The sequence below is a fragment of the Cercospora kikuchii genome (assembly GCF_019650295.1).
Source record: "Cercospora kikuchii DNA, contig_00003, whole genome shotgun sequence".
NCBI lineage: Eukaryota > Fungi > Ascomycota > Dothideomycetes > Mycosphaerellales > Mycosphaerellaceae > Cercospora > Cercospora kikuchii.
The window spans coordinates 1598000-1613657 of NW_025408584.1; the positions used below are offsets into that span (position 1 = coordinate 1598000).

The 15658-nt window shown below is 53.6% G+C and overlaps 7 protein-coding genes across 7 annotated transcripts; 5 read left to right on the forward strand and 2 right to left on the reverse strand.

Moving 5' to 3' along the window:
- Positions 1-66: 66 nt before the first annotated feature.
- On the forward strand, positions 67-2393 carry CKM354_000502900 (uncharacterized protein; the record flags this gene model as incomplete). The annotated part of the gene is made up of 2 exons (XM_044800285.1): positions 67-468; positions 594-2393. The coding sequence occupies 2 exons, from the start codon at positions 67-69 to the stop codon at positions 2391-2393; spliced, it is 2202 nt and encodes a 733-aa protein (XP_044656220.1).
- A 285-nt stretch (positions 2394-2678) lies between these two features.
- Positions 2679-3703, forward strand: CKM354_000503000 (uncharacterized protein; the record flags this gene model as incomplete). Its single annotated transcript, XM_044800286.1, has 3 exons — positions 2679-2698; positions 2767-2926; positions 2993-3703. 3 exons carry the CDS (start codon positions 2679-2681, stop codon positions 3701-3703), a joined length of 891 nt encoding a protein of 296 aa, XP_044656221.1.
- Positions 3704-4727: 1024 nt separating this feature from the next.
- On the forward strand, positions 4728-6034 carry CKM354_000503100 (uncharacterized protein; the record flags this gene model as incomplete). The annotated part of the gene is made up of 3 exons (XM_044800287.1): positions 4728-4785; positions 4838-5833; positions 5901-6034. The coding sequence occupies 3 exons, from the start codon at positions 4728-4730 to the stop codon at positions 6032-6034; spliced, it is 1188 nt and encodes a 395-aa protein (XP_044656222.1).
- Positions 6035-6773: 739 nt separating this feature from the next.
- CKM354_000503200 (actin-related protein 3) lies at positions 6774-8255 on the reverse strand (the record flags this gene model as incomplete). The annotated part of the gene is made up of 4 exons (XM_044800288.1): positions 6774-7766; positions 7816-7862; positions 7916-8166; positions 8221-8255. The coding sequence occupies 4 exons, from the start codon at positions 8253-8255 to the stop codon at positions 6774-6776; spliced, it is 1326 nt and encodes a 441-aa protein (XP_044656223.1).
- Positions 8256-8968: 713 nt separating this feature from the next.
- CKM354_000503300 (uncharacterized protein) lies at positions 8969-11033 on the forward strand (the record flags this gene model as incomplete). The annotated part of the gene is made up of 3 exons (XM_044800289.1): positions 8969-9093; positions 9146-9345; positions 9397-11033. The coding sequence occupies 3 exons, from the start codon at positions 8969-8971 to the stop codon at positions 11031-11033; spliced, it is 1962 nt and encodes a 653-aa protein (XP_044656224.1).
- A 388-nt stretch (positions 11034-11421) lies between these two features.
- Positions 11422-12280, reverse strand: CKM354_000503400 (uncharacterized protein; the record flags this gene model as incomplete). Its single annotated transcript, XM_044800290.1, has 2 exons — positions 11422-11597; positions 11659-12280. 2 exons carry the CDS (start codon positions 12278-12280, stop codon positions 11422-11424), a joined length of 798 nt encoding a protein of 265 aa, XP_044656225.1.
- Positions 12281-13036: 756 nt separating this feature from the next.
- CKM354_000503500 (mismatch repair ATPase MLH1) lies at positions 13037-15187 on the forward strand (the record flags this gene model as incomplete). The annotated part of the gene is made up of 1 exon (XM_044800291.1): positions 13037-15187. One exon carries the CDS (start codon positions 13037-13039, stop codon positions 15185-15187), a length of 2151 nt encoding a protein of 716 aa, XP_044656226.1.
- Positions 15188-15658: the final 471 nt, after the last annotated feature.

The following is a 15658-nucleotide window of genomic DNA, read 5'->3' on the forward strand; positions in this document are numbered from 1 at the left end:
ATCTGTGGCCTGATATATCCTGTCCGACGTCGTCAACACACATCTGCATCAATTCTACACGCCAAGATGGGTAACCAGACGACCTACGTCTTGCTGTGTGTTGCAGCGCTGCTCTTCCTGGCCACGCCAGCTGCAGCATTCGGCGCTGGCAACATCAGCTCGCTCTCCAAGATCGAAGGCCACAATTGGCGGCATGGCGACATTGAGGACCTTCTCACCACGGTTGCCTTCATCAAAGGCCACAAATGGACTTCGATGATGGTCAAGCGAACGTACTTTGGCAATTGGCTCCGCGATTACAGTCAAGCTGTTGACGTCGGTACACTCAAGGGCGTACCAGCCGACACTATTCGAGTTCTGGTCTGGATCCTGGCTTTCATGAGCTTTGGCTATGCTACAGAAGAGTTCGAAGTCACCGCTGAACGACTTGGCGTTTATAGACCCGAGGAGCATATCGACAATCCCAAGGTATGACCATGATTTTCCTGTTCTCAGAACGATGGGGTGCGATCGGCGCTCGTGGCCCGTCTACAGACTCAATACAACCTGATAACACATGATGGGCGCATGCTTACATTGCAACCTTGTCTCAGGACTACGCGGACAATGCTGATGCCCGCACATTTGATCCTCGTCTTCGAGGACCAGTACAGCCCATTGAGCTTGAAGTAGATCCCCGGACTGGCATGAAGAATTACATTGCGAACGAGCATATCGGTATTGCCACTTCCGTTGGTTACATCAAGTGGGCATTCGCTCGAAGCATTCACTTTGGTCGAATGTATACGAGCGGTCCGAACCGAGGCGATGAGAAAGATCTTTGTGAAGCGTTACGTTGTTTGGGTACTGGTCTGCACTGCATGGAAGACTTTGGAGCCCACACTAATTACACTGAACTTGCACTCATCGAGCTGGGCTTCCACAACGTATTCCCACACGTTGGCACCCAGACTCAGATCAATCTCAACGGCAAGCATGTGTACCCACTTGTGACGGGCACTTTTGGAGGCGTCGATTTCTTGCATTCTGTGCTCGGCGAGGCCACCGACCATGTCACGCAGGTCGAAGTTGATGATACTGAAGTGGCCCAACTCAACTCGGCTTTGTCTCAAGCAGAATCCAAACGCAGCGCTGGAAATGGCGATCCTGCTCAAGAGGCCTCCTTCCTGACGGACGTGCTTGCTAAGATCCCAGGTACCGGCTCTCTGATCCAAGAGGCTGTCAGCCTACAAGCAGCGTCCGATGCGCAAGCTGCGGAGAACTCCCGAAGCGTTGGCGGCCCCGGTTACGACAGCTACAGCTCTTCACGAGCTGTAGGCGATGCCCCCACGACACAAGGCGGCGGTTTTGCAGCGCCTCCTAAGGTTGATGCCGCTGCAGCGATGGCCAAGATCTACCCTATTCTCTGCTTCCGCGACAAAGTTGTGCGACAGATTTCTGCCATTGTTTCCAAGATTCCTGGTCTGGAGAAAATGATCGAAACTGTCACTGAGAAAGTGACGCTCTTCGTTATGGGTCTTCTCGCGCCGTTCATCAAGCCGATTATCGCGTCAGCTTCCAACGCTCTCAAGCAAGGATCGGGCACAGTCATTGACAGCTCGGCGAATCAACAGTACCTCGTCTGGTCAGATCCGCGCAGCACCGACCCAACGCACTCTATGCTGTCCAAAGACCACTTCAGCAACATTCTCAACCAGCCTGCGGGAGAGATTGCGGCAGAAATTTTGCAGTACGTGGCTCCAAGAGTTATCTACGGTTGGGAGCATCCTGAGGTGCCCGAGCATGAGATCCTCGACGACGTTGCTCGTGTGTTCCATCACCCGGCAGCGAGGAATGAGCAGCTTGAAATCCACCGCAAGATGTTCGAGACTGTCAACAAGTGGGTGCACAAGCGAGGCGATGGCGGCCAGGGGCTGAATAACATTCTTTCGTCCGATTCAGTGAAGGCGGGCCACAACCACAAAGTCGCAAATCTGCAGTCATCTTTCCAAGGCGTGCAGCAGCTGGCACATTCGCACGGCATGAACATCCCAGGTGTCGGTCCGGGTGCTGGAAGTCACTCCAACACTCGAGGAGGTGTATTCGACATGCTTGCTGAGCAGCGGGCACGAGATGGACTTCAGGCGGACCCGAGTGCCTACTCCCACCCGCCTCCCCCTGCAAGCTACGATCAGACCAGTCAGAGCTATCCAACGGCTTACCAAAGCGGATATGAACAGCCGTGGCAGCCTCAGCACCAGCAGCAGCAGCAGCAGCAAGGCGGCTATGATCAAGGTTATGGCGGAGGCTATCAAGGGCAGCAGCAAGGAGGATATGGAGGTTATGATCAGAATCAGCAACAGGGCTATGGCGGTCAGCATCAGGGTTATGGCGGCGGATACAATCAGTACTAAGAAGTCAAGGAGTTAACGAGGGATGATACCCATGAGGTGGAGAGGTCACGATTGATGCGGATGGTTTGCATTGTATTCGCAAGTAGACGACAGACTAGAACATGTTTCTTTGCATTAGTGTCGGCATTCCTTTTTCATCGTTGCCGATGCACCCCGCACTGGTCGTTCTCTCCACGATCTCTTCCTTGCGGGATCTTGCCGATAACGAGATCTTTCGTGCATGTCCATCTCTTCTCATTGAACTTATCTGTCCTTCCTCTGTCGATCTTCGTTACGGTCAGCATCATGGCAGCTCCAAAGAAACAGTATGCCGCCCACGAAACCCATGATGGCCATGCCTCGGCACGCTCACAGCTGATGGACAGATGCATAGGCTGCCGACCATCAAGGCATGCCTCTTCGACATGGACGGCCTCTTGATTGACTCCGAGGACAAATATACCATATGTACCAACGAGGTACTCAACGAATACGGTAGACCAAACCTGCCCTGGCACATCAAAGCCCAATTGCAAGGACGCCCGGGCCCAACTGTACGTCTTCCAGGATCCTGCAACCATGATACTGGCTCGCTAACACATCATCTTCACTCATAACAGGCCGGCAAAATCCTCTTCGACTGGGCTCAACTCCCCATCTCGCGCGAAGAATACCTCGCCAAAGTCAGCGCCCGGCAAAAACACCACTTCACCTCCTGCCAACCGCTCCCAGGCGTCCCAGCTCTCCTTCAAACTCTCAAACACCGCACCTCTCCACCCGTTCACATCGCGCTCGCGACTTCTAGCCACTCTGGAAATTTCAACCTCAAAACCGACCATTTGCAAGATCTGTTCCAGGTCTTTGATGAGGAGAATCGTGTGCTAGGAGATGACAAGCGCATTCCGCCTGGAAGAGGCAAGCCGGCGCCGGATATTTGGTTAGTGGCATTGGAGACTATCAACGCGAAGTTGGAGAGGGACGGGAAAGAGAAGATACGGCCGGAAGAGTGTTTGGTGTTTGAGGATTCGGTGCCGGGGACGGAGAGTGCGAGGAGGGCGGGAATGCAGGTGGTCTGGTGTCCGCATGAGGGGCTGTTGAATGAATACAAGGGGAGAGAGGAGTTGGTGCTGGCAGGTTTAATGGGTGAATACAAGGAAGTTGGTGATGACGTTCTGGGGAAAGTGGAAGGAGGAGATAAAGGGGAACAGGTGAAGAAGACTGCGAGTCCGCCTGGAGAGGTGGGTGATGGGTGGGCGAGGTTGGTGAAGACGTTGGAAGATTTCCCTTATGCGGAGTATGGGATTGGCGTGAAAGAGGAGGAGAAGTTGTGAACGAGCAATGGACTGACTATACAGGATGAGGGCGAGAATCTACGAAGATATGTGGCATGACAGATACAATACACACCATACAGTGCAGACAGACCGACGAACGCTCAAGTCGACATAACAGAGGCCAGACTTGCAATCACCTTCGGTCTTGCTGATCCTGGCTGTGTGGCCAGGAGGACTACGAACAGTGTCCATTTCCTCCAGATGTCTATCGCAACGCTTTTGCATCTGGTGAGATGACGTCTTCGACAAGTCGTAGTCTCATCCTCGCGGGCGACCTGGAATAAAAGGCGTCCACAAGCGGACTGAGTTGGGGCTGTCGGGCAATGCGTTCCATGCCTTCCAACGATATCAATACGCGTTCACAATAGCTTGCGCAATCGTCGAATCATTCCTGGAATATCACGAATGTCTCGCCCAGGTTTCCCTGTTAGCACACGTCGAAGCAGTCGAGCGGAGCTGCGTGACGCCTCTGGAGCAGCGTGCAGATTGGTCCAAGCCGCAAGGTAGGACAAGCGGGATGCAGCTGACGGCTGACGGCTGATAGCTCAGCCTTCCCCTCGTCTTACTTCACTCCGGCCAACTAAAGCTTACACACGGCTAAGCCTGAGCTTGTCTACAATAAGCCACGCACTAGCCAGGAATCAGACATGTCGAGCGAGCTTGTGCGATTTCGTGGTACGCCTTTTGCTGACGGCGAAGTGCAGGAGAGCGGCATGCTACGCGTCCCGCTGTGAATAGACTACGGCCCCCAAATGGACGGCACGCGACTTGGAGAGAAGACTCTCTGCTGCAGTGGAGTGCCTTGCGAAGGATTCGTGCGTCCTTCATCGGGATCATTGTAGGTGCAAGTCCGCGATACTTAACTGTCGAAGAGGCCCACACTCCGGAGTTCTATCTCCTATCAATCAGTCACCCCAAGTCACGAATTTCCTTTGCTGTCAACGTCTTCTCTTTTTCCTTCTATTTCCTTGCAACAATCACTACTTTATATTGAAAGGGTTATCCGAGTACAACCGCAGAAATGAAGTACGCTCTCAGCCTGTGTGCAATTGCAGCTGGAGTCACCGCACTACCTCAGGGTAAGTACATGTTTGATAAGCGAACCTCTCGGCCTCAGCTGATCAGACCCAGGTCCAGCACCAAGCTACGGTGGATCATCGCAACCTCATGATTCTTCGAAGTACGGTCATGGACAAGGTTCATCGAACAATGGCTCCAATGGCGTTGTCCCATTCAAGTTCCCCCTCGCCAACGGATTCCCGAACATCGATATCCCTTCAGATGCTCTGAACCAAATCCAGCTCCAAGCCCACGGCACTCTCCCCAACACACCCCTTCCAACCTCCCTTTCCGACGCCGGAGCCACAACCTTCCAAGCCATCGCCTTCAACGAACTCTTCGAAGTCGCCTTCTTCACCTCCCTCCTCCAAAACCTCACCTCAGACGCCTTCTCCCTCGGCCCCTCTCAATACGCCAAAAACTTCATCATCGATGCCCTCACCGCCGTCCAAGCCCAAGAAGAACTCCACCTCCTCGGCGCCAACGCCATCCTCTCCAGCGCCAAACGTACACCCATTCAACCCTGCCAATACATCTTCCCCGGCGTCGACAGCTTTGACTCCGCGATCTCCACCGCCTCCCTCTTCACCGACGTCGTCCTTGGAACTCTTCAATCCGCCGAGAATACCTTCGCGACCAATGGCGACGATGTCATTCGTCTCATTGCCTCTATCATCGGCCAAGAAGGAGAGCAGAATGGTTTCTACCGCGTCTTGGGGAAGAAGATCCCATCCGCTCTGCCTTTCCTCACGGGAAGTTCTGGAATCTTCGCTTTCTCGGCTTTGAACCAAATTTTCGTTGTGCCAGGAACTTGTGGCAACCTTGATGCGATTAATGTTCCGATCTTGTTGCCTTTGACTGTCGTTGATCCTCCCAAGGCAACGGATTCGGACGTGCACTTCAAGTTCCCATTGAAGTCCGATATCGCGACTGTGGATATCGCGAAGGTTGTCAAGAACGGAGATTATTCTGGTCTGAAGTTGGTGTTGGTCAATCAGCAGAATAAGCCAATTGTGGAGGATTTGAAGGATATCAAGGTGGAGGATGGTGTTGTGAGCTTTACTGCGGGTGAGTGCTTCCGTTCAACTTGTCTTCTCGATTGGAGAGCTCAGCTGACATCTGGTGCGATACTTAGCATTCCCATTCAACGAGAATGAACTCAACGGCCTTACCATTGCCGCTGTGACTGCCGGCAAGAGTGACTTTGCCAACCCGGATGAGGTTGCTGCTGCATCGATTGCGGGACCTGGTCTTATCGAGATCAATTGAGAAATATACCAAGCCATCCATCGGGTAACAGGTAATGTGAGGAGGATCCAGAAGAGATGGAAGGTATAATAGTGTGCAGAAAATGACTTACTGATAGAGGCTACACTGTCTGCTTCATGCGTAAGGAATGACCTTCAGAAGAATCTGGCAGGACTGGCGTGTTGCACACTCATTTGAAGGACCAGCTGAGGGATGCATGATTAGACATTGCTGGCGTTAGGCGTTACTAGCTTTCTGATATTCCCATATACTAAACACTGGATTGTCGTTGTACCAGCTTAATGGATGTGCCACCTTTACAACATGTAGGACTGAGCACATACGTTTTGCCGGTCATCCTACCTGTGTGGCGTCAGTCCTCGAAGGCATGCCACGAAGAGGTGCTTTTTGGGTTTGTTCGATTTGGATTCCTTTGCCGAGAGGTTCCAGCTGCCAGTGTTCACATCCAACGACGTCAGTTTATGTAGTCTGAAATGGTATAGAAGTAACTGGCAATCTTTCGATCTTGCATGCATTCGCATTTCGTCTCTACGTGAGTAACGTGTCCATGCCGCGGCCGGAAGATCGCCTGCTGCTTCGCGCTGAATCTCGTTTCGCAACTTTTAGCACTTTCTTGACGCTCACAGCTCTAGAGCCCCTCTATCAACATCGGACACAACTTTTGCTTGCGGCATGTAGGCGATCGAGACGCGACCTGACGATTCACTTGATCTCTTCAAGATCTGGCATGTCTCTCTCGTTATGTGCTGCCTGGACCTCCAAGAAGAGCGAATCGTCGGACAATGCTGGGGCCTATCTCGTCGTAATCGGCCTTTGTGTGGCAATAGCTGCGGAATTCGGGTGTCGATCCAAGCAAAGATCCTCCAAACCAAGGTCCGTGTCGTTGTCGCTTGTGTGTAATGACTTGGACTTCCAGACCTCCGGACTTTGCCGCATTGCCCGCGCGTGCTTCGGAGGTTGCGATTCGTGCATCTACCAGATGCTTGATGTCGCGTTGTAATCTTCGTCCAAATTGGTTATAGAGCGTGGAACCTCCGGAAAGCACAATGTTCTTGTATAGGCCTCTTCGTACGTCAATTGGTGAGGTCTGGATGACTGTGTCCACGATGTTCGGCAGGGGCGTTAGGAAATCGGAGCTGTAAATCTCGGGGTTGAAGAAGATCTCAGGTGCCAAGAATCGCTCATATCCCACGTCGACTGTCACGCTCCGGCCGTTCAAGTGGCGAACGATGTACTGCTTGAACCGATCATCTGGCTCGCGGTCGTATCGCTGGAACTCCTTCACAATGTCCGGGCAAACGTAGCAGAATTCCTCCTTGATCCTCTCCGCGGTCTTCAGGCTGCTGTCTGGCTCTCCTCGGTCGCGCAGCAGCGACTGCACAAAGTATGTGATATCTCTTCCAGCGATTGGGATCGACTTTATCGAGCTGCCAATGACATATCCTTCGGCGACAGGAATGACGTGTGTGACACCCTCACCAGAGTCAATCACAGTTCCGGTCAGTGATCGATCTTGGACTTTGGATGATGTCCACGATGCGGCGAGAGCAAGCACGGCTTGCACGGCGATGTATAAACCTGCGCAGTTGAACGACTCAAACATAATCTCGGCGGTGTTCTCGCGGTTCTCGGGTGGGTTGAGCGGAGGCTCGGTGAGGAGGAAGTAGTGGTCTTCGGGCTCGACTCGTAGATATTTGAAGATGCTGTTAGACCAGAAGCGTTCCATATGGTCCTACGGGCTGTGTTAGCTGCAATTGCGCAACCAGGTCTGGTCTGCTCACCCAGTTCTCGATCTGCCCATGTCGGATTGGATAGTGAATGCCATAGCCTGCTCCTGTCAGCCATTGCTGCCTTGCAGACCTCTGGTACTTGTGCGCCTACCAGGCCCTGACGATGCTGCAAGTGCTTCATCGCCGATGAAGAAGTCCAAATCCTCGGTGCCTCTCTTGCCTGACAAATGTCCCGTGGGCCCAGCACCTCCAGTCAAGAAGGACGGCTTGTTCGCGACAGCCGGTCTGCCTGAGCCGGAGCTGCCTCCCGCCTGACCGGCTGCCTTGGTAGCGATCGCGGTGGGAAAGACGAAGGAAGGAGAGTCGTTGCCGGCGAATCCTAGTTTGGAGTACCCAGTACCGCTGGATGATGGTTAGCTACAGTGGACTGATCGGTTTCGAGGCATTGGCGCATACTTGTCCATGACAACGGCTGGAGTTTGGGTCGCCATGTTGGCGGTATTTGCTGCAGCTGCTCAGAGGTGAGGTGTTTGCGTATGGAGGTGTAGCTGGAAGATATCGGCGTCGTCTGCTTGCGACTGACTTGGACCGGCGCAGCGCAGAGCGGCAGCCTTACGCAACGACGTGGAAGGTGGGGCGCCAAGCTTCGCCGATGAGCTGACTTCACCTGTCTCTACCAGCATCTGCCAATCTCCTCACTCGCCTTGTGGAGTCTCTGAGATCAAGTGAAGATTGTAGCAGGGGCAACTTGAGGGTCTCCAGATGGATAATGCTAAGTGAAGATGATGTGAGAGTGGAGTTCGGGCAGACATGCCGGTATCGCGGGAACGAAAAGCTGCTCTTTCCTCCCAGCACGAGGGAAAGAGCACAGCGGACACATCATCAGCGCGGACTCGGCCTGCTCGTGACTCGAGACCTTCCCACGACACATTCCTCTTCTCTCCTCTTCTCCTTCATCGTGCTGCCGCTCCCTCTTCTCCCCCACAACAACGCATTTATTCGGAGCCATCGAGGCCGTCTCGCCGACACGAGTCGCTCGTTTTATTGCCAGCATCTTCACGTGTCATGCGTTCATCTCCTACTATCTTCTGCCAGCTTCGATAGACCTACGAGAAGAATCTGGAACGGGTGACACAACGCGTTTGCGGCCCCTCGATACACGATAACACCAACATCAGCCCGCATCAAGCAGAGGACTTCCACCATGTTCTCGTCCAAGGCATCGAGGCATGCCCGTCAGAAGACTGATATCGCCTGCATCTTCGTACACGCTGGAGCCGGCTACCACAGCAAAGAGAATGAGATACACCACTTGCAAGCTTGCAACGAGTACGTGCAGTCAGCGTCGTGAAGTACAACATGAAGTACTGACTGCAGACAGTGCGTGCACAGTGGCAATGAAACTCATGCAGAGCGGTGGTACCGCCGTAGACGCGGTCGAGATCGCCATACGCGTGCTTGAAGATCGAGAGATCACCAATGCCGGGTTCGGCAGCAACCTGGGCTACGATGGGGTGGTGGAATGTGACTCCATCATGGTCGACCACTTCGGTCGGAGTGGTGCCGTAGGGGCGGTGGCTCGTAAGCATCCACCCCCCACCGAGCAGAACGGACTTGCTGACAAGCCATCAGAAATCAGGAATCCCATTTCGCTGGCACGACAGGTCCTCGACCACTCCACTCAATCCCTCTCACTGCGGCGTGTCCCTCCAAATCTCCTGGTCGGCGAAGGTGCGAGACAGTTTGCCGAAGAGCATAGTATGCCGATCATGCCATTCGACTTCCTCATCTCACCATTCGCCAGGCATCGATGGCAAAAGTGGCGTGCCGACCTCGACAAGGTCGATCGGCAGAAGCGACGTGATCCTTCGAATAGCTACAGTACCCTCTCGCACGACTCGGATGCTACTCTGGCCAAACAACACGAGGAATATACGGACACAGAGAGACAACGTCAGGCACACCAGAGCAGAGAATTGGCGTTGATGGAGGCTTTGCACAACGATGCCCAACCCATGTCACCGCCACCATCTGACGCTCGAGAGGAAGCAATAGCTTCCCGTGGCAGCTCTGCGGCCATCGGTAATCCGTCCGGGAACTCGTCAGCAACCTCGATATCGCCGAACAAGGATGTCGGCCCGCATTTGACCTCCCACAGTCACACTCTCCGCCCGCCAGTCTCGCTGCACAGTGCTGCCAGCCACGCCCAGCCGAACAGCTCGTCCAAAGTGACGCCTGCAGCATCGCCTCGTGCAAGTGCTCACGATAGATTCGACATGTTTGACGAGGATAATGACATATCTCAGTACACGACATTCAGCGATGACGATGCTCAGGCACTACTTGCGCCAGCAATCGCACTGGAACTTCCACAGGCTCGCTCCATGCACACTGGGACTGATTTAAGCGAGACTGCTCGACTACAAACAGACGGACCACCTGAGCACGCTATCTCTACATCGGCCGAGCAAGGAGCTGAGCCACGACCTGACCTGCCACAGACTCGGAGCACTCGCACTCGTTTCACCGACCCAGGACATGAATCCTTCAATCCCACAATGACCACATTGGAAGATGACTTCGATGTGGAGAGTAATCAAGAGGCCACAAAATCCGAGTTGCCTCCACAGTGGTACGCGAACCCAAAGACTGCTGGCAATGTGCCTGGACCAGCGCCGAATAATGATGAAGACCACATCACGGACACTGTGGGAGCCATTGCCATCGACATGTATGGCAACATCGCCTGTGGCGCCTCGTCCGGAGGCATTGGTATGAAGCACCGTGGTCGTGTTGGTCCTGCTGCTTTGGTCGGTATTGGAGCCACGATAATCCCCATAGAAGACGATGACGACGAGAAGACTACAGTCGCCACCGTTACTTCCGGCACTGGCGAACAGATGTCTACTACCATGGCATCCTCCGTTTGCAGCGAACGCATCTACCACAGCCACAAAAGGACGAAGAAGGGTACCTTTGAGGAGTGCATGGAAGAGAGTGCCATGCGAGGCTTCATCGAGAAGGACTTCATGGGACACCCTAGCGTGAAACACTCCGAGTCGAATAGTGCCATTGGGATGTTGAGCGTCAAGCGTACGAAAGACGGTGCATGGTTGTACTTTGGGCACAATACTAACAGCTTCGCCCTTGCGAGCATGCATTCTGATGAGAAGGTTCCCGTGTGCACCATGAGCCGGAGCACGGGCAATGGGAGCATTGCGCAGGGAGGGAGGCCAATTCGTTGGCGGAGAAGTAGTGGGAAGAAATAAGGTGGAGAGTTTGAAGAGATGAGAAAGACCTGGAGCAGGACTGCGCTACTCTTCTGTTTGAACCTGCATGGAATTACCTCTGAGCGACTCTGCTTCTTTAGGGCCATGGTCCTGGTAAGCAAGACACGGCAGTAGAAAGAGCTACACTCTAACTCCTGTTGCCTGTGACGCTTCAATTTCGCCACACTCGACTTCGATCTTGGTCTTGCGACTCTGTTTTCGCCCTTGCGACGGACGAGTGAGGTCCTGCTCTACCTGTGCCAAATGTCCAACCCTGCGGCAGCGAAATAGTATTCATCGCCTTAGCGCACATGGATCCTTCAGCTTTTCTTCCGCTTCTGGCGATGATCTGCTGGTCAAAAGTTTGCGCGATTGGTCAGATTCTCGATCAAACCCACAAGATCCCAGCGTTGTCGCTCCATTGCTCGACACGATTCAGCCGAAGAAACTTGACACCTCCAGATTCGTCCCTCGTCGGGGTCTTCCGCTTGGCTGATTGGGATTTCGTGCCATGATTTGCTTCGTTGGCGATGAGACAAGGACAGGTGTTTTCGAGGTCGTTGGCTGGTACATCTGTCAATTAATTCGAACCAATCGTGATCGCAATTGGTCATGCATGACTCACCATGATAATGACACCCAGGACTGGTCCATCTGAGGCCAGCAGCTTCCGTTCCGCCCTTCACATGATACGAACGCGCAAGGTCGCGGAAGAAGTCTTTGTGTAGATCGTCGCTGTAGTCCCAAAGCTCCGCGCTGACATTCTTTACAACTACCATATCGGTCACGAAACGTCGAGCGCCCGATTGGTTGGTTGTGCCGTTGTAGATTACTGTGATGATGTCTACGATCCACGCGACACTTGGCTCAAAATCCTCGAGGAGACAACGCTGATGCAAAGTGTCGATTATCGCGATGCCGAATGGGATGTCTTGGAGTATTTCGCCGAGGACGTAGGCTGTGCCGAGAACGAAGTAGGCTTTGCTGCTTTCTTCGAGGGTGGCGTATTTGGAGGGGCAGACGCTGCCGTGGTAGAGCCAGTCGATGTAGATTTGGAAGGCTTGCGGGGTGGTTTCGGGGAGAATGATGGTGTTGTTATCGTTTTGCGACCATTCCGGTTTGCAGCGTGCTTGCATGAATGGGGAGGTTCGGCAGAGGACATCTTTTTGGACGAAGAAGTGCGTTGGACGGGCTTTGCCGTCGTCGACGCGGATGGTGATGAAGTGACTCCCTGTCGTCGGCGCCATGTTGCTATATGTTTGGTAGTGGTGGTCGTGGTCGATTTTCTGCAAGGACTGCGCCTCTATTGCATTCAGTCGTTGCGGCTGCCAGTGGGCTGCTCGAGCCGGGTGCTCAAGGCAGAAGGCGCGAAACGATAGTCAGCTGGAATAGGCTAATGCACGCAGTCCATAGCTGCCATACAGACCCAATACCTAAGTTCACCAGCAATTAACCTGGGACGCTGAATGAGGGTCAGATCTCGGGACAGGTAGCAAGCAGCCGAACAGTGCAAACGCTGCCAACGTTTGCTGCATATGAAGAGTTCACCGGAAACCGCCAAGGAATCGCCTGACACTGGCGCATCTGAGCTCATCGGACTGTTCTGCTCTCCAGGTACGCAATGTCCCAGCATCTTCTCCAATAACTACAAATGCATGGCTCCGACGATTTCCCAGCGATGTCTCTTCTTGTGGGATTTGATCATATTCGGGTGGCTGCATTTTGACTGCGGACATGTCTCGGATGCGTTGGTCATGAAAACATGGCGGTCTGGAGACCTGCGCGAAGTGCATCTGTAGCGAACATTGCTAGGTGCAAATTGATGGACACGATGTGAATGATGGAGGAGGGTGGATAGGAAAGACGAGGAAGTAATTGCCAAGGCCCGCGCAACCGCCTCAGGCAGAACTCGACGCGTGAGTCGCGGCGACTCTGCTCTGCCTCTGCCTCTGCCTCCAACAACACGTCCTCTCATCGTCAGGCACATCTTCACCACTGCCGCTATGGACGCGTCAATAACTTCCTCGCCGCCGCGGGGCACCAAGCGCAAGGCAGAGGAGATGCAAGCGCCCCGTCGTATTCGCGCCCTGCATCAAGATGTCGTGAACAAGATTGCAGCTGGCGAGATCATTGTCGCTCCCGTGCACGCGCTCAAAGAATTGATGGAGAACGCTGTCGATGCGGGATCGACAAGTCTGGAAATCCTGGTCAAAGAAGGTGGCTTGAAGCTGCTGCAAATTACAGACAATGGCTGCGGCATCAGCAAAGATGATCTGCCCATTCTTTGCGAGCGTTTCACAACATCGAAGCTCAAATCTTTCGAAGACTTGCAGTCGATTGGCACGTATGGCTTCCGAGGCGAGGCACTGGCTAGCATCAGCCACATTGCACATCTCGCAGTGACGACGAAGACAGCGGAGTCCAGCTGCGCTTGGAAAGCGCACTACGCGGGTGGCAAGCTATCACCAGCAAAGCTTGGACAATCTGATGAGCCCAAAGCGTGTGCTGGAAGACAAGGTACCCAAATTGCTGTAGAAGACCTGTTTTACAACGTTCCCACGAGGCGACGTGCTTTCAGATCTGCCAGCGAAGAGTACGCCAAGATAGTGGATATGGTTGGCAAGTATGCAGTGCACTGTGAGGGCGTGGCGTTCTCTTGCAAGAAGCATGGCGAGGCTGGTGCAGGCATCGCTGTCCCGGCAAATGCCAGCGTCCGTGACCGCATTCGCATTACACAGAGTGGAAACGTGGCGAATGAACTCATGGACTTACAGATTTCGAATGACCAATACGCTTTCAAGGCCACTGGTCTTGTTAGCAACGCAAATTACAGTGGCAAGAAAACCACGATGATGCTTTTCATCAACCATCGATCGGTCGAGTCGTCCGCGATCAAGAAGGCCGTGGAGCAGACATACTCCGTATTTTTGCCAAAGGGTGCCAAACCATTCATCTATCTCAGCCTCGAAATCGACCCAGCGCGGGTAGACGTTAATGTACACCCGACAAAGCGAGAGGTCAATTTTCTCAACGAAGACGAGATCATTGAGCTGGTTTGCGACGAAATTCGCACAGGTCTGGGCAAGGTCGATACCAGCAGAACCTTCATGACCCAGAGTTTGCTCAGTGGTGCGAAAACACCCGCTATCGCCAACGCCACGACTCTTCCCGAAACACCGGCGCCTGCCGCATCAACATCTCAGCGGCCATCGACTACACAGATTGGCAGTGCGCGCAGACCATATGAGAATAACCTGGTCAGAACAGATGCCAAGACGCGAAAGATTACAGCTATGCTTCCCTCAGCGCAGCAGGCAGACTCAACTTTTCCCGGGTCGGCTTCAGATGGTATGGAATACGAGTATACTGACAAAGAGCCAACAATCTGCCGCCTAACCACGATAAAGGATCTTCGCGCTTCGGTGAGGGAGAACATGCACAACGAGTTGACTGACGTGTACGCCAATCACACGTTCGTCGGCATTGCTGATGAGGCCAAACGCATCGCCGCGATTCAAGGTGGGGTCAAGCTTTTTCTCGTCGACTATGGAATGACCGCCGCGGAATACTTTTACCAGCTCGGGCTCACAGACTTCGGTAACTATGGCACCATCAGATTCAATCCTCCGCTAGCTCTATCGGAGCTGCTCCAGATCGCGGTAGAGCAGACGAAGGCTTCACAGCCCAGTGGCACGGCCATTGAGTGGGAGGAGGTTGTCACGACAGTGACCGATCAGCTGGTCTCTCGCAGAGATATGCTTTCGGAATATTTTGCGCTCGAAATCACTCCAGAAGGCGATCTTTTGACAATCCCTCTTCTTGTCAAGGGCTACATGCCGTCAATGGCGAAGCTGCCCGACTTTTTGCTTCGTTTGGGTCCGCACGTGGACTGGACCGACGAGAAAGGATGTTTCCAGAGCTTCCTTCGAGAACTAGCGAGCTTCTATGCACCAGAAGCTTTGCCACCAGAGCCTGAAGGTGATAGCGCCGAAGACGAAGACATCGCTGAGCGCCGTCGACATCTTCGTCGCGCACTAGAGGATGTGCTGTTCCCTGCTTTCAAAGCGAGGCTGGTGGCGACGAAGAGTCTTCTGAAGGGTACAGTTGAAGTGGCCAACCTCAAGGGTCTATATCGGGTCTTCGAGAGGTGCTGAATTGTAGCCCAGCAATTGTGCCCTGGCGTAAAGGACTGCGCGTATTTCAAGCCGCATTGTCCATGTGTGCATCATACCACACGAGATGCACGCGTCGCAGTTCGCAACCAAAAGCACTTGTTTGAAACTACTGCCATGCACGTTGGTGAGATGCATGATGATGAATGCAGGCAGTATCAACAATAGTGCTGTATTGATTTGCAAGGCATCTGGCAAGGCCTGCCGAGGTGGCGTGCCCAATCAAAGAAACAACGTGATGTACTGCGATGGAGTAGTTAATCGCTCTCTCCTGTGGGCGCGCTGGCAAAAGGCCTCGGCACGATTCACATCTGCGCCTTCTCCATTGGCTCAGCTGCGCCTTCTACATTGGTATGATGATCTGCATCCGTCCCCAGAAAACCCCCTCTCGACAAAGCGGACTGCGCACCGCCCCTCGTTGGCTGGTCGCCTACTGACGCCTCTCGCTCCACC